The sequence below is a fragment of the Tachyglossus aculeatus genome, chromosome X4 (assembly GCF_015852505.1).
Source record: "Tachyglossus aculeatus isolate mTacAcu1 chromosome X4, mTacAcu1.pri, whole genome shotgun sequence".
NCBI lineage: Eukaryota > Metazoa > Chordata > Mammalia > Monotremata > Tachyglossidae > Tachyglossus > Tachyglossus aculeatus.
This window is the reverse complement of record NC_052098.1, coordinates 18,996,649-19,022,449: the sequence shown is the minus strand read 5'-3', so window position 1 is coordinate 19,022,449 and position 25,801 is coordinate 18,996,649. Positions and strand designations below refer to the sequence as shown.

The 25,801-nt window shown below is 44.4% G+C and overlaps 1 protein-coding gene across 1 annotated transcript in view; it reads left to right on the top strand.

Annotated features, from left to right (window-relative positions):
- Positions 1–13,557, top strand: part of KIAA2026 (KIAA2026 ortholog) — an 83,221-nt gene extending 69,664 nt beyond the window's left edge. The window contains exons 7-9 of the mRNA XM_038769517.1: positions 2,626–2,741; positions 3,871–4,058; positions 8,415–13,557. Of these exons, the coding sequence (XP_038625445.1) occupies positions 2,626–2,741; positions 3,871–4,058; positions 8,415–12,004 (3,894 nt within the window). The 3' untranslated portion in view covers positions 12,005–13,557. The remainder of the gene's footprint in view (positions 1–2,625; positions 2,742–3,870; positions 4,059–8,414) is intronic.
- Positions 13,558–25,801: the final 12,244 nt, after the last annotated feature.

Sequence of the window (25,801 nt, the reverse complement as noted above, 5' to 3'; positions counted from 1 at the left end):
CTGTTACTCCCCACCCATGCTGGACTCAAATCAGGAAAACACCAGCCATCTTATTGAATATCGTTTCTTGAGAGAGTAATTTCTAGGGAAATTGTTGCAATTTTAGCCTACTGTGGATTGTGAACCTCTTAAACTTGGGCCCTAATCAAGTTTTTGATGAATTTGCTTAGCCATTGATGATGAAGGCAAGGGGAGTGATGTGAGTGTTCCATATTGTAGTGGTATTTATTACTAATAAATGTTCAAAATGGTTGTCTCTGAATAACCTCAAGTAGGTTTACGCAAAGACCATTCAGGAAAGTAGGGAATAACAGAAAAGAATCAGAGCACATGCAAAAAAAAGTCAGATGACAAAAACATTTCACAAGATAAGCAAACTGGAAGGATTTAAGAAGATAAAATGGCAATGAATTTTAGGGGACTGTGTCAGCTAGTTTTGTTGTACTGTACTCTCCCAAGTGCTTACAAGTCCTCTGCATATAGTAAACTCTCCATAAGTACCACTGATTGATTGGGTATTAGTATTACTTCCATTGTTTAACTTACCGCTTCCGTTGAGACCAGCTGAATACTGTACGTGTGTATTTTTGTGAGCATGGATGGATTACTATGTTATGTGGAAAAAAGCCATCTTGAACCTCTTTTTAAGTGGTATTGTGCTTTTGTTCTGTAGTGAACATAGAAAGACACATGATTGAATGGACCATATGTCTTCTCTCTAGTGCTTTCCCAGACCCTCTGCAGTCTTTGTGACCTTCTGGGGATAAGAGCAAGGTTTCTGTAGCTTAGCTGCCATGCCCATATATGTGTACGCATGTACTCTCTCCCTCTCCCTCTTCATCTTCCTCTCTCCTCTCTCTCCCCTGTCCTCTCTCTCCCTCTCTACTCATCCCCTCTCCACCCCCCCTTTCTCTCATTATTCTCAGACTGCTCCCACCCCCAACTTTTGGGGTGGTGAGAGCCAGAATAATAATAATAATTATGGTATTTGTTAAGTGCTTACTATGTGCCAGGCACTGTACTAAGTGCTAGGGAGGGTACAAGCAAATTGGGTTGGACACAATCCCTGTACCATATGGGGCTCACAGTCTTATTCCCCATTTTACAGATGAGGTGACCGAGGCACAGAGAAGTTAAGTGACTTGCCCTAGGTCACACAGCAGACATGTGGCAGAGCTGGGATTAGAACCCAGCTCCTTCTGACTTGGAGGCCCCCTGCTCTTTCGACTAGGCCACGCTGCTTCTCGGAAGTGGTTCAGGGCTCTTCGTTTTGATTATTTAAAAACACAAAAATAAATTTTTTCTTTATTTAAATTAGAATATTCAATGCTAGAAAGGTATTAAATATAGGAAACTAAATTTATTTGGCAGATAGTTGAGATTTTTCAAATACAGGCAAGAAAATTGATCATAATTTTGCTTGGTGATATTTATATTCCACATATCTAAAATATCCCTGCTTTAATGTTATGTATATGTGCAACCTGACATACTCAACAGGTATGGTGAAGGAGATTTCTCTCTTCTAAGCATTTTAATATTCATCTTAATTGGTAGTAACATAGTTTTGTGTGTTTTTGTTTTGGAAGAAGTAGCAATGGTGGGTAATGTGCAATTTTTGAGAATTGAGTGGGTGCACACTTCTTTAGTGGGTATTTATTTTAATATGACTATGCATAGTAACTTAAAGATTCTTTGGTTTTCCAACTGTTCTTTACTAATTTTGCATAGTATATGTTTCCTCGTATTATACAAGTCAACTGTGAATTTCTATAATTTCGTCCTTTTTCTCCAATATTTATAAGGGTGTAGCTTCACTTCTGTGAAAATGCATGGGGAAAATGTGTTCTGTATACATGTAAATTATCCAGAGTTTAAAATAATATCTTTGTCTACTCATAACCTAGTAACCCTTAATTCATACATCTATTAAAATCTGGGAAAATCAAGCTTGGAGTTGAAAAGGATAAAATACTTTTTACTTTAACTAAAAAAAATATTGCTTTGAAAAATTTTGAAATGAGAGTATGTTTGCCCCAAGTCCTAACTGTTGGCCTAACAGTAAACTAGAAATTTCAACCAATTTTCTATTCAGACTTCTTGGGAAAGGTGCAGGGATAAAAGTCAGAGTGAAGCTATCTTGCCTACACATAAGTGTGATTTAAAATGTCAAGGTATGTGATGCAGTTTCTGGAAGCAATCTTACCAGGTTGAAAAGCAGTGTGGGCTAGTGGCAAGGGCACAGGCCTTAGAGTTAGAGGACCTGGATTCTAATTCCAGCTCCACCATTTGTCTGCTGTGTAACCTTGGGCTAGTCACTTAACTTCCCTGGGCCTCAGTTACCTCATCTGTAAAATGGCAATTAAGAATATGAGCCCTATGTGAGACAGGGACTGTGTCCAGCCCGATTATCTTGTATCTACCCCAGCACTTTAGTGCACTGGCTGGCACATAGTAAGCCCTTAACAAATACTGTAAAAAAAAATCATTTTACCAGATTTTCAAAAGATTGTTTGCTTTTCTTTTAATCCACCCATAGAAGAGCTGGATGGCATTTTAGTGAATTAATGTATTCATTTGCTGCAGGTACAGTGTCCTAAAAAAAAATCTCATGTTCATTTACAGGGAAAATGGAATCATCGGAGGCAAGCTGTAAAGGAACTACACAGTACATTGATGCGCCTTCTAAATGAATTGCTGCCATGGGAACCAAAGCTAGTGAAGGCTTTTCAAAGAAACAGGTAACGTCAAGTTTATCAATCTTTTAAAACTGATTACTTTTGTTTTTAAATTTAGGCCCCAAAGGGCCATTGGTTTTCACCTAACCTGTTCCACGAAACCTCCTAGAGAAATGTTTTCACATTTTCATGAGGATCATACAATTCTCTAAGGAAAAAAAAATCCTCAAATAATCCATGAGATCCAGTTCCAGTATCTCTGAATCCTCATAGTCAAGCAGGTGTTTGTAGAGTGTCATCTAAATCTCTTGGGCTGCAATTTATTTTCTCTAGGACCTCCTTTAGTGAAATCAGAAAACAGGCAGGTCGCCACCTCGACAAACTGGCCTTGCGCTTGTCAGTGTAAAGCGTTTTCCAATGCGTCACAAAATATAGTAACAACAGAAAACGCGGATAGTAGTGATAGAGTTGCTTGTATTTTTTGGTTTTAAATCCTAACTCCATAAACTCCATTGATTGGTCGATTAACTTGTTTATGTTGTAAAGGTACTGCAAAGAATAAAGATAATCTGTGTTTTGTTTTGACAGTATTAAAAAGTGATTTGAAAAATATGGCTGACAAAAGTTGAGATTCACCTAGAAACCAATCCAGAACCCACCCAACTCTCACTTATCACCTTGAAATAGTATGAAGGAAGGAGGAAGAAAGACCCAGTAGATGGTTGGGTAGAGCAGCACATCCCAGAAACACTTGACTTAATTCTTCAAGTGCCAAAATGGCAGGGAGGAAACTCTTATTCTCAGAAGAGTTGAGTTGTCATCTGCTAAACTGACCAGATAGTGGGAAGTCAATCTATCAGTGGTATTTATTGAGTGCTTCTTATGTGCAGAGCACTGTACTAGGCACTTGGGAGAGTACAATACAACTGAGTTGGTAGACACATTCTCTGCCCACAAGCTTACAGTCTAGAGACCTTTGGGATTAATTAATGCATTATCAGTTATAATATTAAAGGGTTGGGTATCATCATCATCAGTAGTATCTATTGAGCACTTACTATGTGCAGAGCACTGTACTAAGCGCTTGGGAGAGTACAGCACAACAGAGTTGGTAGACACGTTCCCTATGTTGAAATTATTTTATCATGAGCTTGAAACATATACAAAATATAATTTTGGCTTTCCATTTCAGGAGTCGACTGAAGAAGGACTATGATGAATTCATAAAACAGCCAGACCATGATATATTTTCCCGAGAATCGTGGGCTAGGGAAAGAGCTGAAGTAGATTCCGTAAAAGAGTCTGCCAGGGTAGAAGTCAAAAAACCTATAGAATATATAGAACATCTGGATATTTTTGAGACTGAGCGTCGTGGTTCAGGTAGGCATCAAGCTCATTCTGATTCACCCTTTGGAGGAAGAGAGGCAAATTTGAGCTCATTTAGGACTTGTATAAGAGGATGGGGTAATTTGGCAAGTGCTTGGTAAAGTGGTTGACACAGAGTAAGTGCTTAAAAAGTTGTACCTTTTATAAAGAAAAAAAAGGAAGAATTTGGGGAAATTTGGTGACATCCATGGGTGCCACCTTTCCATTTTGAGTGTGGGGTATGAAAGAGAGGCAGAGAGAAAGTAGAACTTGGTTTGAAACAGTCAAGATAACTTCAGAAAGTTAAAGTTCCAAAAGACCCAATTTGGGGCCTTTTCAGTTGTGCTGAAAATTCTTAGGTGTTTTCAACCCTCCTTGGGAGCTCTGAGGGCTCGTCAGTGACTGGGACGATCAAGGCTTGAGTCCAGCCCCAAAGTGGTGGGGGAGAAAATAATGGCTTCTTCATCTCCGCAGCTGGAAAGACATGAGGACAAACAAAATTGGCTCCTATTGAAAACTGGCCAGGCTGCAAGCTCCATATGGGACCAGGACTGTGTCCATCCTGATTAACTGGTATCTATCCCAGCGCTTAGAACAGTGCTTGACACATAGTAAGCGCTTAACAAGCACCGTAATAATAATAATAATAGTAGTAATAATAACAGGCCGCTTATGTGAGAAAGCTCACCGTGTGGCTAGGTGCCTCTTGCTATGGTTCAAGGAGGCTTTTTTCTTTTACTTGGAGTTATGAAAGCTCATCTGTAATCCTACTCCACAGAGCTGGAGGGCACTGGGGATTTGTCCATTCTTACTCTCTGAGCCATTCTGACCTGAAAAAAAGGCAAGGCAGAGCAAACAAGTGGTTTGTGTTACTGCAGAAGGAATGGGACCCCTTCTTTTACCTCCCAGGGAGCCAGCTTGGGGAGCATAAGTGGTCACTGGCTTGATGGATGGTGGAGCATAAGTGGTCCTGCCATCGGATTCAAGGAACACCTCACAGCATCTAGGGAGCTGTGTCTGCCCCACTTGTAGAGCTGCTTTTTTTTTTTTTTTTTACTTCTAAGCCACAGGTTGGACCCATAGTCTTCAAAGGAAAATTTACAGTTTATTTAGAAGCTAGCCCACAATGCACATTCTTTCTTCCAGAGGATATGATGGAAATGGCTCTTGCACGTTTTGAACATTGATTACTGTCCTCCTGTAATTTATTTTATTTTCTCTGTGCATTATTTTCAGAATAATGATGCTTAAAGTAAGGTTTGAAGCAGGCTTTAAAATGTCGGTCTCATTGCTGTAGTCACAGTGACATGGACTGTCAGTCGAGCATGACAAACTCTTTCCTGTGGGTGGGCCAATTATAACGGTAGTACATTCGTACGTGGGCTGCCCTTTATAAAAGATGCAAATTATTATTTGTAAAAGAAAATACCAACCTAATAAATTATTATTAAATAATGTAAAAGGAAACGAAATTGGTGAATAGTGATTATTCATTTCTGGCAGATACAGTGTTAGCGGGCATAGCTTCTGTGGGGACAGGAACAGTGTGGCTCAAGATGAGGGGGAGAAAAATGCAGGAAAGGTAAAGGGGGAAACAGTGACAAAGGGAGAGAGGGTGATGGAGAGAGAGACAGAGAGTGTTAGAATAAAAAACTCGTCACCCAGAAAGCGATTCTCTCTCTCTCTTGTCTACCTATTTCTCTCTCTGTCTCTCTCTCTCTCTCTCTCTCTCTGCCCCCCCCCCCCCCCCCCCCCCCGCTTCCCCCTTGCACACACGGACAGGCATCAGCAGGAGAGAAGACCAAGCCCACTCTGCCTTCACCTCTGTTGACTACCTGCCTCACTGCTCCTGCTCCAGACAGGAGGTGTCTATACTGCTGCTGTTATTGATGCCTAAGAGTGCTGCTGTCCAGTGCAAGAAGGCTGCCTGCAGTGTGCCCTCTTGTGCTCCCTTCCAGAACCCTGGAGATCAGTCACTCCCACCAGCAGCAGCATCTTAATCAGTCAGTCAGTTGTATCTACTGAGCATTTACTGTGTGCAGAGCACTATACTAAACATTTGGAAGAGTACTGTATAAAAGAGTTGGTAGATGTGTTCCCTGCCCACAACAAGCTTACCAGGAATCAGGCTTCAGGCAGAGCTGGGGCAAGGGGAGGCCTTGGCTGTGTGTCTCTCCTGATTCCCTACTGCTGGCTACCTAGCTAGTGAGAATCAGATAGAACCCAGCAGCTGGTCATACTTTTGACAAACTTTTTGGTAAATATTTATCCTTAGGAAAGAATCGATTCCAGGAAACTCAAGTTTCTGTGGTGCTTATTGAAGAGGTGAAGAAAGCAAATTCTCCACTCCCATTCCTTTAGGCTGCACCCTACTCTTGAAATACTCTTGATCTCCGAACACCCCAAATACTTCCCCACCCCTTTTTTGAGGTCCTTATGAAATCCTCTTCAGTAGGAAAGGTTTCTAGAAGAGTGAAATTGAAGTGACGATCCTATATTCTCCTAATTAAAAAGACCAACTTGTGCACAACAGGTGTAGTGACTCTGAGGGGACAAAGGGGACCACCCCACCCCCCCTCCCCCGGCCCTCATGTGATTGGTATTATATGGGTAAAACTATTAGCTTTGCCCCATCAGCTTTTTGAGCAGGGTGAACAGATGTAGCCTAGCCCAGCCTAACCATTGGAGTCAGATGGGAGGCAGAAGTAGAGCCCCCTTTTTGCCCCCTTGTTGACCAAGCCAGAAGTTCAGTTCACCTCCAGCCAGGCGTCCTGGGAGGTGGTCTGAGGCAAGGTAGATGTATAACTCGCTATGGCAGAATTACCATATGGTTCTTGAGGTCTGGTCCCAGCTCGAAGAGGCAGGGCCACCAGGCTCTGGCCTTGCCACCCAAGAAGCAGCAATTTTTTCCCAATCAGTCAATCAACCGTAGTATTTATTGAGCGCTTCCCATTTTCAGAGCACTGTACTAAGTGCTTGAGAGAGTACAGTATAACAGAGTTGATAGACACATTCCCTGCAGTCTACAGTCTAGAGGGGAATGATGCCCAGGCTGGGCATAATAGCCACAGCCATTTGGCTGAGCCCAGCAGTGGTAGAAGGCAGAGATGGTGGGACTAGTAGAGGGACAGTCCCCTCTTCCATTCCCCCCACTTTTTTTCCCCCCTTTCACATTTGTCCTTCCCTTCTCTCCTGTTGCTCATTTCCCCTTTCCACTTTTCCTTGTCTTTGTTCCCGTTCCCATTCTATTCCACTGTGGCCCCACTCACATAGATCCTACCCTATCCCACTCCAGTATTGGGCCAGAGATTCCGTTAGGCTTTGGTAGGCTCCCAAGCCCAGCTCTATGGTCTCCGGTACTGGTTGAGGCCTTATAAGCTCCCAAGACCGGCAGATTTGCTTTCCCACACCAAACTCTGGGGAGAGCTTTTTGAGCCCCTCTTGCTTAAGGGGACACCTTATGGGACACCCCATGAAACTACAGACCCTGAATAATAATAATAATAATAATAATAATAATAATAATAATAATAGCATTTATTACGCACTTACCATGTGCAAAGCACTGTTCTAGGTGCTGGGGAGGTTACAAGGTGATCAGGTTGTCCCACGGGGGCTCACAGTCTTAATCCCCATTTTACAGATGAGGTAACTGAGGCACAGAGAAGTTAAGTGACTTGCCCAAAGTCACACAGCTGGCAATTGGTGGAGCTGGGATTTGAACCCATGACCTCTGACTCCAAAGCCCATGCTCTTTCCACTGAGCCATGCTGCTTCTCACCCCTGAACACCCCTCCCGCCCAAAGATCCTCATCTAAATTCACTCCAAGTTGTCAATCCCAGTGCTATACCCCCCAAAGCACCACAGATGTCAAATACATAAAATATTTAACTTTTATTTTTACCCTTATGTCACGTTTCTGCATATTTTTATTTATAAATGTTTAAGTGTGTCCTATGCCTTATATGTATTCATGTTGGTATTATCTCCTTTTAGCTTCTGGAAAGCAAGGACTGTATCTTACTCTTACTTTTGAAACCACAGGGCCATAGGCATAAGTTAACTTAATAATACATAAGATTTACACCCCTCCCCCAATTATATTTTATTTGGTGAGTTTGGGAGGCCGATTTTCTGTTGACGTATTTGATGAGACGAATGTTTTATTTACCATGTAGTTGACATAAGTTGGGCACAGTTATTTTGACTTTTTCCAGGCACCTTATTCAGGTACTGTCGACCCAACGTCTTGGTGTAGAATTGTTATGCTACTATTTTTTACATGTTATTATTAAATGTGGGTTTTTTTAACAGCATCTTCAGTGGTGGGCATGTAATAAGTATAATTCACTTGTTTTTACATTTTTCAGATGCTCTGAAACGGTCAGAAATAGATTTTTCCATAGGCAAAAGCAGGCTATTAAAGAAAGAGTTTTCTTCTAAAGATGTACAGAAGACACTGCCTAAAACACTTAAACGTCAGTACAAGCAAAACAGTTATCTGGATAATAGCACAAAGGAGCTTTCACCAAGGAAGAAAGCCAAATTAAGCACAAGTGAGGCTACAGTTTTGAGTTTAGAAAGCGGGGTGGACACTGACTGTTCTCTGAGAGAGTCCAAACAAACCAAACCGGCGTCTCCAGAAATGGTTGCCCCAGTGGAATCTACAATGTCCGGTTCCAGTTTCCTGAAAGGGACCAAACCTATTCAGGCCTTGCTTGCCAAGAATATTGGGAACAAAGTGACCTTAACAAATCAGCTGCCACCTTCCGAAAACAGGAATGTGATTTCCTTGGAAAAGCCAGTTATTTTGCCTTTAGAATCCGGCCCAATAAACTCAGAAGTGACCTGCCACACCAATTCAAACGGGCCTTTACAAATGGTTTGCAAAATTCCCTGTGGTCCATGTGGGCCGGTAGATCTTCAAAACAATTCTGTGACGATTCAGAGGCAATCTGTGACTGATCCTACAACTGGTGAAAAAGTCATGAAGCAAATTCTTATTTTGCCCAAAAATTTTCTCATTGAGCACAAGGAAGGAAAAGCTGTTTTGAAAGAAATCCAGTCTTTCCCAGAGAAGGTTAAGGAGAAACAGCGTTCCTCTTGCCCACCGACAGCAGATGTAAGCTCTTCTTTAGCACCAGGTCTGGTTAACCCTCCTGCAGATATTTCTACACAACTACCTAGTATGATTTTCAACAGTAATTTTATGCCAGTAACAAATGTGAATAGTTCTAGACCCCAGCCCCTGCCCTCCGAAACTTCAACCAGTCATTTTTTCGCATCAGCAGTTAAACCTAGCCAAAGCGAGCCTGGAAAAGTCCAAAATACCCTTTCACCAGTCACATTCCCTCGGCCCGTTGCTTCCCCCACCATTTCCGTGACCGCTCCGCCTGTAACACTAAGTCGCTCTCCAAATCCTAAGAGTTTGGTCAACAGTCTAGCCCCAGAGCAAGCAATTGACTCGCCTGAAGCCAAACAAGAACTTAAAACGGTTTGCATAAGAGATTCGCAGTCCATCCTTGTCAGGACACGAGGTGGGAACACAGGCGTTGTGAAAGTACAGACCAATCCAGATCAGATTTCTCCCAACAGCTTCACCCCAAGTTCAGTTTTCACGTACGCCCCTCAGCTTCAGACAATTCTGGTGCCCAAATCCACACCACTTTCAGCAGTTTCAGGAGCAGCGACGACATCTTACCTCCCTCCTTTTGGCCAGGGGTCTATTTCTGGGGCTGTTCCATCATCCTCTTCTGTTTCCATTCCAGCCATCCCTGCTGGCGTCAAGCAGCCAGCGGGGAAGGACCTCAAACCTGCATCAGCTCAGTCCACCTTCAGCGGTAACCCGGGGCAGGTGATGGATAAAACCGTACAGGTAACTTCGTCTTCTCCATCCTCCGTTTCAACCGGCTCATCGGTACCGTTGACATCGAGCAGTCCGGTTAGTGTCATTGGCGTTTCGACAGGAAATTCGGGAAAACCCAACCCAAACCGTATCCGTTCGCCACTAGCGCAGCCGCAAGTTGACTTTCACCCCAAGAAGTCTCCCGTCACACGCCCCGAAATAACTCTCCCCACAAACGGGGAACTGGCCGGCGGCCCTGCCGCCCCTAAACTTGTGTTGGTCACAGCTCCGTCGATTATTTCCTCCTGCAGCAAAGCAGTTAATGTGGTGCCGACTCCAGTATCCACAGGCGTTGCCCCGAAACTAGTTTTCATTAACGCTCCAATTCCCAGCGGCACTTCCACCTCAACCCTAATTGCGGAGTCCTTAAAGCAAACCCTCCCTCCCTCCCTAAGCAACGCATATGTCAAAAACACCGAGCAACCTCAGATCGTCCTGATTCCTACCGTAGCAAACCCCATCAAAATCAATCCGTCACCCACAGTGTCTCAGATAAAAGATGTCAAAATTGGGCTGAACATAGGTCAAGCCATTGTAAATACTCCAGGCAGTGTACAGAATGTACCGTCGATCAGCCTCGTACAGAATGCATCTCTGGCGGGATCGGAAGAACAAAACAGCAAAGGCTTCGTTTTGCCTTTGTCGACGAGCGGCAGCTCAGTTTCAGTGAATTCCAGTCTCGTCAGTCAGACCCTTCCATCCCTCAGTGAACCGGTTCCTTCCACGAGAGCGGCCAACATGTTTGTAGTAACGACGGCCAGTACGTCCCTAAGCTCTATTTCAGTAGCCTCAAATTGTACCTCTGGAGCACGCCCCACTGTTTTGGTTGGTGGAAATGATACCTCTTCAAGAATCGTGTCAGTTTTAGCCAATAGCCTGTGTACACCCGCTCTCGGAAACTCCATGGCTATCTCAACTGTGAAAACAGGGCATCTGGCGTCATCCGTGCTGATTTCGACTTCCCAGCCCACCGTGTCTCCTCAGTGTTTGCCATCGGCTCTGCAGATCCCAGTGACGGTTGCCTTGCCCGCACCTGCCGCTGTCTCCCCGAAGATCATCAACACCGTCTCGCCTCTGGCAGCAGTTCCAGGGGCTGCGCATTCTTTAGCCCTTTCGAAGAGGCTGCCACAGACTTTGGTTCAGTTTCAGACACCAGGGGTGTCAGCTCCAGTGCCAGCAAACGCGAACGTGAATTATCCGCCGACTCTGGTCCCGTCTGCTTCACTGAATGCCGGGAAAACGTTTCATTTTGCCAACTTCGCTCCTCTGCCAAGCCAGCACATGCCTCTCAACTTAGTAAAACCAGCACACAGTTACAGTTGTATTCCAGTTGCCTCTGCCCTTCAGACTTCTCCAGGGCCTACAGGCATAACCAGTCTGGTAGGGGGTCAGTTGAATGACTCTTGCATTCAGCAGAAGATAGTTATTAACACCAATACACCTCTGGCACCTGGGACTCAGATTATGATTAACGGAAGCCACTTTGTGGTCCCGCCCCAGGGTCTGGGAGTAGGCAGCCATGTCCTCCTAATAACTACTAATCCTTTCATTTTTAGCAGTGGCCCGGTGTTTCCAGCGGCATCTTTTGAGAATCCTGCTCAGAAGGTGGCCCTGATCCCAAGCAATGCATTAAGTCAGGAGCCTGAAAATCAGCCCCCACAGAGCGCTACAAAAATTGTGAATTCTCCTGGAAATGCCTGTACCCAACCCTCTGCGGCTGAAGCGTCTGCCCTAACCCGGGTACCAGTGATGACGCAATCTTCAGCGATAAGGCCACCCCCACCTCCACTCGTAACTAAAGCTCCTTTGGCAGCAGCCACCCCTGATGGTGACCCTCAGCCGAGTAGTACTCCAGTACTTAATTTAGATATGCCAGCCAAAAAATTGTTGGTTAGCCCAGAGGGAGCCATTTTGAATGCCATAAATTCACCTCAGGTCCCTCCCAATTCTTCACCCTGTTCTGAAATTATAATATCCACTAGCCCAAATCCTGCCACTGTCTTCCCTGCTTTTCAGTCATCGGGCTTACAAAAGCCTGATAAAGCTGCCTCTTGAGTTGAGACTGAAAGAAATAGTCTTCAATACTGGGCATTGTTTTGAGTCCCAAAATGGATTTTCAGTTTTATCATACCACTGAAAGCCGTAGGGTTTTTTTTTCTTTTTTCCCCCTTCATCTTCTCATTACATTGAAGCTGGATTTTGTATCCTTGGGAAGAGGAAAATAATTCACTTTCATTTACAGATAAAGGTATGTTTCCAAGAGTTGTTTGTGTGATAGCGGTCAAGAATGACCAATCTGTTAACGATACAAGAAGTTCAAGTTTGACTAGTTTAGCTTAATCTAGCCTTTTGCACATTTTCATTAACTTGTTTCCTCCTAAATTTGGACTATTGTACCGTGTCTACAATACCAGTAGAATGTGTCTTTTCATTTGTGAAATCTTATTTTTGTTTCTGTAAAAAAATATTTATGCATTGTGACGATGCAGTCCATGGTGTAAAATTGTACATATTTCTGAATCTCTAACAATCTGTACTAAACTATATGTACAAAGAATTATGCTGTTTTATTTATGTTTTGTTTACATAATGTATAGTTTTTTAAGTATTTTAGTAATTTTGGACCAGTGTACTGTTTAGCAACAATGCAGATGGATCTGCATGTAATAAACCAAGTTGCTGTATTGCTTTTTTTATTATTAATGTTTTAAAGATGTGTACCTGGGGAGTTATGGAAGGCAAATACCACCAGAGGTTGGCAGAACCCGGGAGTCAGAGGAAGAAAATCTGTGACAATTGGAGTCTTAATGTGGACTAAGCTTCAGAAAATTGAGTCTTGAGTTATTCCACGGTGCAAGATTATGCTTCACAAATTTCATAATACTTGTCCTATGTCTGCGGATTCGTTTTGGTTCGATTCCCCACCATGCTCCTTCCATGCTCTGTGTAGAAAGAATGTTCTGTAATTCCCTAACAGTGTTCTCCCCAAACTGTGCAGCGCAAGCAGATGCTGTAGAAAAACTGAACGTAAATGGAATTCGGTACTGAGAGACCGCGTGCTCTCTGGAGAACTTTTAAAAAAAATCCAATAGATTCCACTCTGGTGTCCGGCATGAGCTCCTGGGCTCTGGGTTGCAGCACACTAGAGTGACTGGAGAACCTCCCTTCGTTTCCCACCCCACAGATTTGGGACGTTTCTGTTGCATTTGGGTGAAAACAAAGATGATGGTGCCCAGAGCCAGAGAGCCTTTCTTTCGCGGAACAGGCGATCTGAGGTCTGTGAACTCAGTCCACCCCTCATTGCTCTCGCAGCGGGAGGCAGGGGAAAGGTCCACCCAGCCCCCTGATGACTCAGCCTGCATTAAGCGCATCCCCAGCCGAGCATCCCGAGCCAAGGGAGGGCGGACTGAGTGACCTCTCGGCCCCCTCTGTGCTTTGCACCGTTCTTTTTGGATGTATCCTTAGGGTTTCTGTGGAAGGGGAAAGAAGCAGGGTAGGTAGTGTATTGTCATCCAACTTTTTCGATGTGTAGTGTTGAACCTTGGGAGGGTAGGGAAGTTATAAAAACATGTTTATATTGGATATTCCTCTAAATGGTTTGTATTAAAAACTTGGTTAATATAGTAAATGTTGTTAGACTATTTATGTTTACATTTACAACTGGACATTTTGAATTTCTCTTGAAAGGAATTCCGGGAAAGGCCAAGGGATCCCTTAGGCTCGGGCAGAATCAGACTCTTTCCCTGCCTCTGAAAGTGGTGACCGGATGCTTTACGGACGCCCAATTTCCCATCCCAGGCAGGCATCACGGTAACTTGCCCTTTCATCTAATGGGGAAATCCACTATCACGTAAGGCCAAGAACATCTAATTCCCATATAACAGATCCTCCCCTGATCCCTCCTCTCCCTCTCCCCCCCAACAACCCCATGTTGAGGAAAATGTGCTCAGTACCACTCACGGTGTCTGACTGCACACGAGAATGCATACTTTCGACCCATTTGTTCTGACACCCCAGCACCATATATCCAAAAGGTTTCATGTTGTCAGACAAATGTTTCCTGATTCCACAGCAAAATTCCAACCCAAACACACATTCTGATGAAACTGGATATATCTTGGCTGTTTGAAGTAAAAATATAGGCCTAATGAACATCTGAGAAACGCCGGATTGAGTCCGCCTGACCCAATGTGCATCATTGACAGAGGTGCTTGAGGATATTTGGAAGAATGGTGTGGTGATTGCACTCCTTTCAGGGCAGCCCTTAACATCCCTTACTGATCTTTCCAGTATAACCCATCATGAACCTGCCATCTGTGATTCGATTCAAATCTTCCTTGCCTTCTGACATCTTCTGATGTCCCTGACTTCTCTTTCTAATAAACCCCTATTGACCCTCCTTGAACCTTTTGATGGCTGCCAGCAAACTTGCTCTGGTAGCAAATTTCATATTCACCATCTACACGTTGAGAGGAAGTGTTTCCTTTTGATTGTGTCAAGTCACACAGCTTCAGCCTTGTCCTAACATTTAGCGATTTGGTGAACCACATTTCAACAATTCACCCTAACAATCTTGATTTTCTGAACTAAGAGGTCCTAATCTTTTTCAACTTCTCTTTGTACAGAAGCTGCTCTATCCCCTGACCTCCTTAGACCTTGTCCTTCTCAGACCTGCACCTACTAACACTATGTCCTGTCCAAAATGTCGAAAACCTGAATTCTCACAGCATTCCAGATATGGCCATAACATGGTTTTATTTGGTGAAAAAATGATGTGTTTTTCACTACCCTTTCTGATGATGCCCAGAATTTTGTTGGCCTTTTTGGCAGCCTCTAAAATTGGGCTGAGGGATTTGAGGGCCCTGTCTTCAGGATCTATGTTCTGAGTTATGATTGATAACTGACCATGTCAGAGAGATTTATGAATTTTGTTTTCCCTACACGAGCTTACACTTGCTCACATTGAGGCTCATCTCCCACATTACTTTGCATTCTTTTTGTAGATTATCACCGACAGCCTTACATTTTGCCCCTCGGTAGCCCTTAGTTTCGTCTGCAAAATTGAAGATTTCACTGCACGTTCTTACCTTCCAGTCATTTATGAAAATATTGACCCGATTCTAGCACCGATCCCTGAGAAGCCCCACTAGTTACACTTCTCCATCCCAGGAAGTGGCAGTATATTGAGAGGCATGATTTCCCCTTTCATACTGCCTTTCCCGGGGTGGGGCATCAACTCCAAGGGGACAAAGGGGGCTGTCCCTCGCAATAAGGGGCCCGCCGCAAGCTGGAGCTACTGCAGGGCTCCAGACTGCAGTTCCCCTCTGTTGCTGGCCTCAGAAAGAAATGGGGACCCTGATCCCATGGCCATTGGGAGGGGGAACGGGAACTCCAGGACCTGCTCAGCTGTGGTTCCAAGCAGCTGACAAATTTTCTTCCCGGCCTAAAGTGGGAGTACGGGTGTCTACCTCAGTTAGTGAGATTTACCGAGCCCCTGTGCCGGTAGCTGGCTAGGGTAGGTGAAGACTGCACATGTGCTCCACAGTATGCTGTACCCTTGTCCGGGTATTCGTTCATTACACTCCTTGCCTCAGTGAGAGCATCTCGGGCAGGGGCGAGAGGTCGTGTGTGGTGCTGCACAAGCCATTATTGCTATAGCCAGTTTCTCTAATGCAGATTCTTCATCCGGAAGCCTGAGGCCCACCCATTGTTTCCGACAAAGAGACTCCATCCATTGCGGATGGATGTTGGGAGAGTGCAGAAGAGAAACAGCCCCAGCATTCAAGGCATTTACAATTTAATATAAGCCACTATTTAGAATTTAAGAAAGTGTGTGTGTAAGCATGCCTACTTTCCCAGCCCCTTGTGCTTTGGTTTCCTTTTTCTTGAAACCCACCCCACAAGTTTGACCTCACACTCAAAATGTCAAATTGGCAGTTTGAAGAAGTTGTGTTGTTCAAGTGCTCATTGATCCTAAAAATAGATTGCACAAGTTGGGTATAGAAGTAACTCACCAGCCTCTAATTCCCAGATTCACCTTAAAGAGGGGAGATGGTACCATTCGGTTACATACTTGTTAGAGGTTCTTCAACGCCCTTTCCAAGTTCTTTCAGAACTCTGGACGCAGTGTCACCCATTCCGGTCTTTTTTTGTGTGCTTTCAGTCTTTCAGTTTGGCCTCAAACATCCTGTGTGTTTACTACAAGTTGATCCTATACATCTGAACCTACCAGCTCTGAAAAACTAACTGAAGAATGAACTAAGCCTCTCGGCTATCTGCTTTGCATCTCAGAGTGCACCTGATAATAATTGTTGGTATTTGTTAAACACTTACCAAGTGTCAAGCACTGTACTAAGCACTAGAGTAGATTCCAGATAATCAGGTCAGACACAGTCACTGTCTCATGTGAGGCTCGCAGTCCAAGTGGGAGGGAGAAAAGTTACTGAATCCCCATTTTCCAGGCGAGGAAACAAGCTCAGGGAAGTTAAGGGACTTGCTCAGGGTCATACTGCAGGCAAGAGGCAGAGCCAGGCTTAGAACCTTGGTCCTCTCCGAGGCCCATGCTCTTTTCCACTTAGACCGCGCTACCCCTGCATACCACCTTTAATATCACAGTCATTAAGTAGCCCCCATGATAGATATCCCAGGCAGCTTCCTACCTTTAGTACATTAGAAAAATCTATTTGCTCTTTCATACCTTGCAAGGGGCTCTCCCCTTTTTGGCACATCTAATTTCCTTTTGCCCCTGACCTGACACATGGATGGGCCTCCCTATTTTCAGTCAGGTTAGCTATAAAAATATATAGTTTTTGTTTGGTGACCTTCGCTTTGCCATATCTTCATCAAAAGTTTCTACTTGCTCTACAGCTTTCATTTTACTGGGCTCCTGCTATTGTTTTTAAACAGTCTCTAGGCTTCTTGGTGGCATTTTTTTCTCTTTCAATTTGCTCTTAGCCTGGGTTTGTATTTTATCATAGTTTCCTCTTCCGAAATGTAGATCTTGGGCTGTTTTTGTCTTAACTTCCTCAGCAAGAATGGGTTATGCTCACTATTTCAGAGTTACTCTCCCATATAAACCTCCCGTCCTAGGTCTTATCCACTACTCACTAAAATCCAGCATCTGAACTTTCCAGAGTTTCCCCAACACCTTCTCACTGCTCTCCTACCCACTCTTGGTCTTTTTTCTGCTTCTCTGCGATTTCTCAAGAGATCTCCCGCCTATTTTCTCAATCCGTCTATTCTATCTGGGCCTCTGACCTTATCCCCGTCATCTCCTAAAAGCATTCGCCTATACTTCTCTCCTCTCCCTCAACCTTTCACACTCTGCTGGCTCCTTCCCTTCTGCCTTTAGACATATCCAAGTCTCCCTCATACTAGAAAAAAAAAGCCCTCTCAATTCCCCATCTCCCTGTTGCCATTCCTAGCCGAACTTCTGGGATGGATCGTTTACACCCACCACCCACCAACTCTTCTTGATGCAGTATGATCAGGTTTTGACCCCCTTACTCCACTGAGGCTGTGGTTTAAAGTCACCGATGATCTCCTCCAAGCCCAAATCCAATGGGCCCTACTCAGTTCTTCTCCTTGACCTCTTGGCTCCCTTTAACACCATTGACTGTTCTTTCCTGTTCTTCCTCCCTCAGCTTTCTTTTCTTTCCCGCCTTTCCTCCCTCAACGTTTTTTCCCTCAATCTTTCCCCTTCCTTCCTCCCTCAACTTTCTTTCCTTTCCCTCAATTTTCCCCCTTCCTTCCTCCCTCAACTTCCTTTTCTTTCCCCTTCCTTCTTCCCTCAACTTTCTTTTGATTCCCCCAATCTTTCCCCTTCCTACCTCCCTCAACTTGGGTAGGGACCATCCCCATATGTTGCTGACTTGTACTTCTTAAGCGCTTAGTACGGTGCTCTGCACACAGTAAGTGCTCAATAAATATGATTGAATTGACCTCTCCCTCTGAAACACATTCAGCCCTTGGTCGTGCTGACGCAGTAGTAGCCTGGTTCTCCTCCTATCTGTCTTAGCACTCTTTGTTTTCATTTGCTGACTCATTTTCCATCTCTCATCCCTTAACTGTGGGTGCCCTGGAATGCTCCAACTCTGGATCCCCGAATCCTCTCGGTTTACACTTACTCTCTCCAAACACTCATCTGCTCACAAGACTTCAGCTACCATCTCTATGCAAACAACTTCCAAATCTCTCCCTCTAGCCTCAACTTCCCTGCACCTGCATCTCACCTGCAATCCCACATCTTCTCTTGCCTGCAGTACATCTCCACTTGGATGTCTCACTCACACCTCAGCCTTAGCATGTCAAAACTAAATTACTCATCTTTTTTAAAAAATTGGTGTTAATAATTTACTAGGTGCCAGGCACTGAACTAAGCACTGGGGTAGATACAAGCCAGTCAGGCTGGACACAGTCACATCCCACATGGGGCTTACAGTCTTAATCCCCATAGAGATGAGGTAACTGAAGCACAGAGAAGTGAAGTGACTTGCCTAAGATCACACAGCAAACAAGTGGTGGAGCCATCTTCCTCCTATGCTCCTTCTCCCTTTCCTATCTCAGCCGTTACTACAATCACAGAAGCAGGCAAGCGCAGTGTCATCCTTGACTCTTCGCCATCCTTCAGCTCTCACATTCAATGTACTTCATCGTCCTGTGTGTTCTTCCTATATAACCTGTCCCGGATTCCTCTTTCTTTTCCATCCAAACAGCTACTGCCTTGGTATGAGCTGTGATCGTTGATCAATAGCAGTAGTAATAGTACTTATTCAGTGCTTAACTGTGTGCGGAGCACTGCACTAAGCGCATGAGAGAGTAGCGTAAGGAGACACAATCCCTACCTCAAGGGGATTACAACCAAGCAGCTCCTATACTGACTAGATTGTTGTAACAGACCCCTCAATCAATCAATCAATCATATTTATTGAATACTTACCTTGTTCAGAGCACTGTACTAAGCACTTGGGAGACTAGAATATGACAGAGTCAGTAGGCACATTCCCTGCCTACAAAAGCAGTTTAGAGGGGAAGACAGACATTGATAGAAATAAATAAATTATGGTTATGTCCACAAGTGCTGAGGGGTGAATAAAGAGTGCAAATCCAAGTGCAAGAGGGACCCCTCACTGGGCTCCCTGCCTCTGGCCTCTCTCCCCTCCAATCTACTGGATACTTTTACACAGATCATCTTGAAACTTCTTTCTACACACACCTCTCCATTCTTCAAAACTCTCCATTGGCTCCTCGTCCCCCTCCATATCAAGCAAAACTCTGCAATCAGCTTCAAAACTCTGCTCCAACTCACAACACCTTATGGATCTGCTGTCTTTTACTACTCCCTGACTCACTCCCTTCATTCCTCCTAAGCTAACCTTCTAACTGTGGCTCCAACCCCTTAACTCACCCTCTTCCCCTGACTTGGAACTCCCTTTACCCCTAAATCCAACAGGCTGCAGCTCTCCGTATATTATTCCAAGCCCTCCTGAAATCCCACCTAGCCTTCCACAATTAATTCCAGCACATCAAGTCATAAAACCCATCACCATCTCTAGCGATTCCATACTTACATCATATCCCTCCTCAGCCCTTGAATCCCTTTACACTTTTGGTCAAGATTTTTATGTCCATCTGCCCTGTTAGTGTGTAGGCTCCTTGTGGGCAGGTAATAGATAACTTCGTTGTTGTTTTTTTTACTTCCAGAGCATTTAATGCGGTGCATTGCTCCCAGTGGACACTCACTAAATCCTATTACTTGTCCCTAAAGTCATTTACCCACCTGGGAGTCATTCATTCATTCATTCAATCGTATTTAGCAGGTGCTTACTATGTACAGAGCACTGTACTAATTGCTTGAATGAGTACAATGTAACAATAAAGACACATTCCCTGCCCACAGCGAGCTTACAGTCCAGAGGGATAGACGGATATTAAATAAGTAAATTACAGATATGTACATAAATGCTTTGGGAGGGGGGGATGAATAAAGGGAGCAAGTCAGGCCGATACAGAAGGGAGAGGGAGAAGAGAAAAGGATGGTTTAGTCAGGGAAGGCCTCTTGGAAGAGATGTGACTTAAATAAGGCTTTGAAGAAGGGGGAGAGTAACTGTCCGTCAGATTTGAGGAGGGAGGGCGTTCAGGCCAGAGGCAGGATGTGGGTGAGGGGTTGGAGGCGAGACAGATGAGATCAAAGTACAGTGAGAAGGTTAGCATTAGAGGGGTGAAGTCTGCAGGCTGGGCTGTAGTAGAGATTAGCGAGCTGAGGTAGGAGGGGGCAAGGTGGTTGAGTGTTTTAAAGCCACTGGAGAGGAGAGTCTTACTTCCCCTTCTTATCCAGATGAGCTATTTAGCTAATTGAAGTGAGGGTGATTGAAATCTTAGCAGCAACCATATTCATTGAGTCACCCTCTGGGTGCAGTGCTTGCGCTTGGGAAGTTTAAAACAGAGAAGTGACATGTTCCCCTGACCATGGGGAGCTTACAATCTAATAGGGTAGACAAGCATAAAAAGATTCGCAAGTAGAGTGATCTCTTAGAACAGTGCTTTGCACATAGTAAGCACTTAACAAATGCCACCATTATTATTATTATTATCTTAGGCTGTCTTCCTACTATAATATTTTGGTTGTTTCAGTATGATATCCCTATTGTCTGGCCATATTTTGACATTATAGGTGTACTGTAGAATATGACTGCTCTACAATATATGCAACTCAGATGTACACCCTGCACTATTTACTGATTTATCCCGGATGTAATATTTATTTAGCAGCCACTCAATGCAACTCACTGTACTAAGCGGCATATAGGTAAGCCCCATGCCCAACATCACATCTAATTACTGCAGGTAAATCACCACGGACTTTCCAAAAAACAAATGGATTTTGGAGCAAATTAAACCAAAGTGGTCTTTGGAAGGCCAAATTACTTGGATTACATTAGCATATTTTGGACACATATTCAGGAGGACTAATTCTCTGGAGAAGACACTAATGCTAGGAAAAGTCCAAGGAGAATGTGGAGGAGGCAGACCAGAGCTAGATGGATAGAGACCTTTACAACGATAACGGAAAAACCATTAGAAAGGTTGTGGATTATGGCAGAGGACAGGACGTTCAGGAGAAGGTATATCCATGGAGTCGCTATGAATCAGAAATGACTTGATGGTTATAATAATAAACCACCATTCTGTCTTTTCCCCACCTCTCTCGTTCCCTCCCTTGTTCACAGCTACTTTCCCCCTCCCCCCTGCAGCACCCTGAATTTGCCCACCTCCCAACCCTGACTTACCAGCCTCCTCTGCTCACCCCAGTATTAGTTTTTCTTTTCTAAACTAATCACGGTGAGGCCAGCAGCTGCTAACATGACCTGAGTAGCTGACATTCCTCTTCCCACTTATAGTACTGCTCCCCACATTGACCAAAGCCCTAGGGCAGGGGGAGATCCAGGTGGGATTGGGAGGATGGAGGGGGAGAGGGAGAGTGTGTGGTCCCTCTCACGCTGCCGCCAGTCTCTCCACATTTAAATGATAATAATAATAATAATAATGGTACTTGATAAGTGCTTACCATGTGCCAAGCACTGTTCTAAGAGCAGGAGTAGATACAAGTTAATCAGGTTGGATACAGTCCCTGTCCCACATGGAGCTTATGGTCTTAATGCCCATTTTCCAGATGAGGGAACTGAGGCCCAGTGAAGTGACTTGCCCAAGGTCACACAGCAAACATGTGGCAGAGCAGGGATTAGAACCCAGGTCTTCTGACTCTTAGGTCCATGCTCTATCCACTATGCCATGCAATTTCTCTCCATTTCTCTCCACTGCCATCCCCCAGATGTATGCTACAGCATGGGAAGGGACAGAATGGCCCCATTGCAAGCAAGCACCTTTCTGCCGCCACCCATTCCTCCATCCCTGACCCTCTGAGCTAGGTGGTGAGGCGGGGCTACGAGCAGGAAGAAGAGAGGGGCGGCGGCAGAAGCAGCAGCTCTTACTACCGTGGTCGGAAGCAGGAGGGACAGATACTGGAGTATGGGAGTGTGAGGGGGCCAAGGAAACTGGGGAAAGGAGTTAAGTGTGAGTTGCTAGGAATGGGGAACAAAACAATGGCCTGGAACAGGAGAGGGAGGGGGAAGAATGGGCAGGGAGAGATTTGTAATGTATTTTTTTAATGGTATCTGCTAAGTGCCTACTATGTGCCAGGGACTGTATTAAGTGCTGGGTAGATGCAAGGTAATCAGGTTGTACAGAATCCTTGTCCCACATAGGGCTCACAGTCTCAATCCCCAGTTTATAGACAGGCTACCTGAAGCACAGGGAAGTGAAGTGATTTGCCCAAGGTCACACAGCAGGTACATGGCAGAGCCAGGATCAGAACCCAGGTCCTCTGACTCCTGGGCCCATGCTCTTTCCACCAGGCCATGCTGCTTCCCACACTGCTGACGGCCTTAAAAATAGTTGTCAGATGCTTGAATCGGATCTTGGACTAAATAGACAGTCTGTGGTTTTCATGATTCCCTACTGGGTATTTCTGTAGTGTCCCCATTACCGAGTAAAAATAGATTTCCTGGAAAAGTTACCTATTGCTTATCTAGCTAGAATAGAAGCATATTGGAAGAAAGCCATAAACCTTTTAGAAAGTTTTGTTTGCATCACCGGTGTCCAACTTAGATAAATAGATTTCAGAGCACAGAAGAATAATCCAGTTACCACTTTTGCATCAGAATCACTGTATTTTATCGATGAAATTCACATTAAACATGGATTTTCCAACTTTACAAGAGGTTGTAAAGAAGTGTAAAAAACATTGTGACTAAATTGAAAATGGGTTATTTTGCATGTTGTTTGAAATCAGTTGAGGTGGTTTATAGTTTGGTAGCTGATTTTGAGTATGTAAGGGCACCCCAAAGATTCTAGATGATTCTCTCAGCCTGTTGAGTTAAATGTTTTCCAGAGGATTAGAATCATATTTTGATGCCAGCTTTCAGACTTCCTGTTGCTTCTCCAAGAATAATAATGACAATTATAATAATGATAATAGTGGTATTTGTTAAGTGCTTACTGTGTGTCAAGCACTGTGCTCAGGGCTGGGGTAGATAACAATATAATCAAATCTGACTCAGTAACTATCCCACATGGGGCTCACAGTCCATGGGGGTGGGCAGATATTTATGTATGTGCTGTGGGGCTGGGAGGGAGCTGCTTCATTGAAGGAGCAAGTCAAGGCAATGCAGAAGGGAGTGGCAAAAGAGGAAAGGAAGGCTTAATCAGGGAAGGCTTCTTGGAGGAGATGTGCCTTCAATAAGGCTTTGAAGTTAGGGAGAGCAATTGTCTGTCTCATATGAGGAGTGAGGGCAATCCAGGCCAGAGATAGGATGTGGGTGAGAGGTTGATGGTGAGATAGACAAGACTGAGGTACAGAGAGAAGGTAAGCATTAGAGGAACAGTGTGGGCTAGGGTGTATTAGAAGAGTAACGAGGTGAGGTAGGAGGGGACAATGTGATTGAGTGATTTAAAGCCATTGGTGAGGAGTTTTTGTTTGATGCAGAAGTAAATGGGCAACCACTGGAGTTTCTTGAGGAGTGGGGAAACACGGTCTGAATGTTTTTGAAGGAAAATGATCAGGGCAGCAGAGTGGAGTATAGACTGGAGTGGGGAGAGACAAGAGTCAGGGAGGTCAGCAAGGAGGCTGATACAGTAATTAAGGTGGGATAGGATATGTGCTTGTATTAATGTGCAAGTGGCTCAGTGAAAAGAGCCTGGGTTTAGGAGTCAGAGGTCATGGTTCTAGTCCCGGCTCCGCCACTTGTCAGCTGTGTGAATTTGGGCAAGTCATTTAACTTCTCTGTGCCTCAGTTACCTCATCTGTAAATGGGGATTAAGACTGTGAGCCCCACGTGGGACAACCTGATCACCTTGTATCCCCCCCCCCCAGCACTTAGAACAGTGCTTGGCACATAGTAAGCACTTAGCAAATACCATCATTATTAAAACAGATATTGAATTTTACAGATAAGACAACCAAGGCCCAGAGAAGTTAAGTGATTTGCCCAAGTTCACACAGCAGGCAACAGACAGAACGGGGATTAGAACTCACTAATCTACCATTAGAATCCACTAGCCACCCTGCTTTTCATTAGACTATGCTTGATTGATAGAACAGATAGAACTATTACTTAGATTGTGAACCTTCTGTGGGACAGGGACTGTGTCGAACCTGATAAATTTGAACCTACCTCAGTGCTTACAACAGTGCCTGACATATAGTGAGTGCTTAACAAATATTCATACTAAAGTCTGTCTCCCCCTCTAGACTGTAAACTCATTATGGACAGGGAACGCATCTGCTAATTCTCTTGAATTGTACTCTCCCAAGTGCTTACAACAGTGCTCTGCACATAGTAAGCACTCAATAAATACCATTGATTGATGGATTGACCATAAAAGAAAGTTAGGATCAGATTCCGAACACAACCCTCCTTTAATCTTGGCTTTGCCTCTTGTCTGCTATTTAGACCTTAAGGAAGTCACTTAACTTCTCTGGGTCTCAGTTACCTCATCTGTAAAATGGGGATTAAGACTGTGAGCCCCATGCGGGACAGGGACTGTGTCCAACCTGATTACCTTGCATCTACCCCAGTGCTTAGAAAAGTGGCTGGCCCATAGTAAGTGCTTAACAAATACAATTATTATTATTATTGTTATTATCCACTGGTCTTGGGGCAAGGAACTGATAGAGCTGCTACAATTTGGACTTGGCCAGACATAACAGTCTGGAATAGATCTGAGATCTAGATAAACTTTTTAGGGCAGTCAGACTTTTTCAGTAGTCACCAGAGAGGCCAGGTCTACTGAAAGCAACACATCCTTTGGAAAAAGTCTTGATGGTCATCGATGTCTTTCTTCTGGGTGTATTGTGCCCCATTGTGGCCTGTTGCGGCTTTGCAATTCTGAAACTGGTTAATATGTTCTTAAATAATCGGTCCAAGAGGGCTCTTTGCCCACTAGGTGAAGCCACGATACTTTCTGCAGTCACCTCTTTCTCCCCACTTCCTTCTTGAAGATGGCGGTAATGGAAGCATCCGTGAAATCCTGTGGCATTTCCTCTGCCTTCCTTATGTTGAGGAAGAGCCTGAGAGTTGATTAAACTGCATGCGCCCTCTGTGTTTGTAGATCTCAGCTCGTTGTGGGCAGGGAATGTGTCTGTTTATTGTTATAGCGTACTTTCCCAAGCGCTTGGACCAGTGCTTGGCACAGAGTAAGCGCTCAATAAATACGAATGAATGAATGAATGAATGAATGAAGCCCCACACATCTGGGAGCTTTACCGTTCCCCATAGCTTTGACTGCAGCGAGGCCCAGTGGTAATGAGCAACAGGTAGAATGTGGAAAATTGAAATCAGAATACCGTAATCCAAACATCTGCTTTAGCCAGTAATTTCAACCCTCTCCCTCCAGCTTGATTTTGTATCAGGGTTACTAAAATGAAGTGAAGTTGATTTCAATTTTACTACCCACTGCTCATTCCTGCTAGAGTCATCAAAAACTGGAGTGGTCATAAGCAGATGGCTTCATCGGAAAAAAGAGGAGTTCCAGCCCTGGAGGAATCCAGTTAGCTCATTTCTTTTCCCTTAGCTGCTTTGCTGCAAACTGCATTTCTGATGGCCTCTGGGGAGCCAAATACAAAAAGGACACGTTCTTGTTGGGCAAACTGCTGTGCACAGAGCCATGGGAGGCTCTGTTCTCTGATGCAACTTGCAAGGCTGCTGGGCCGCCGCCTCTGAACGGAGCTCTGTGGTCAGTTTAACTTGCTCAGCGGGGACATGGCCAGATGGCTAGCCAGGCTGCTCCCCTGGC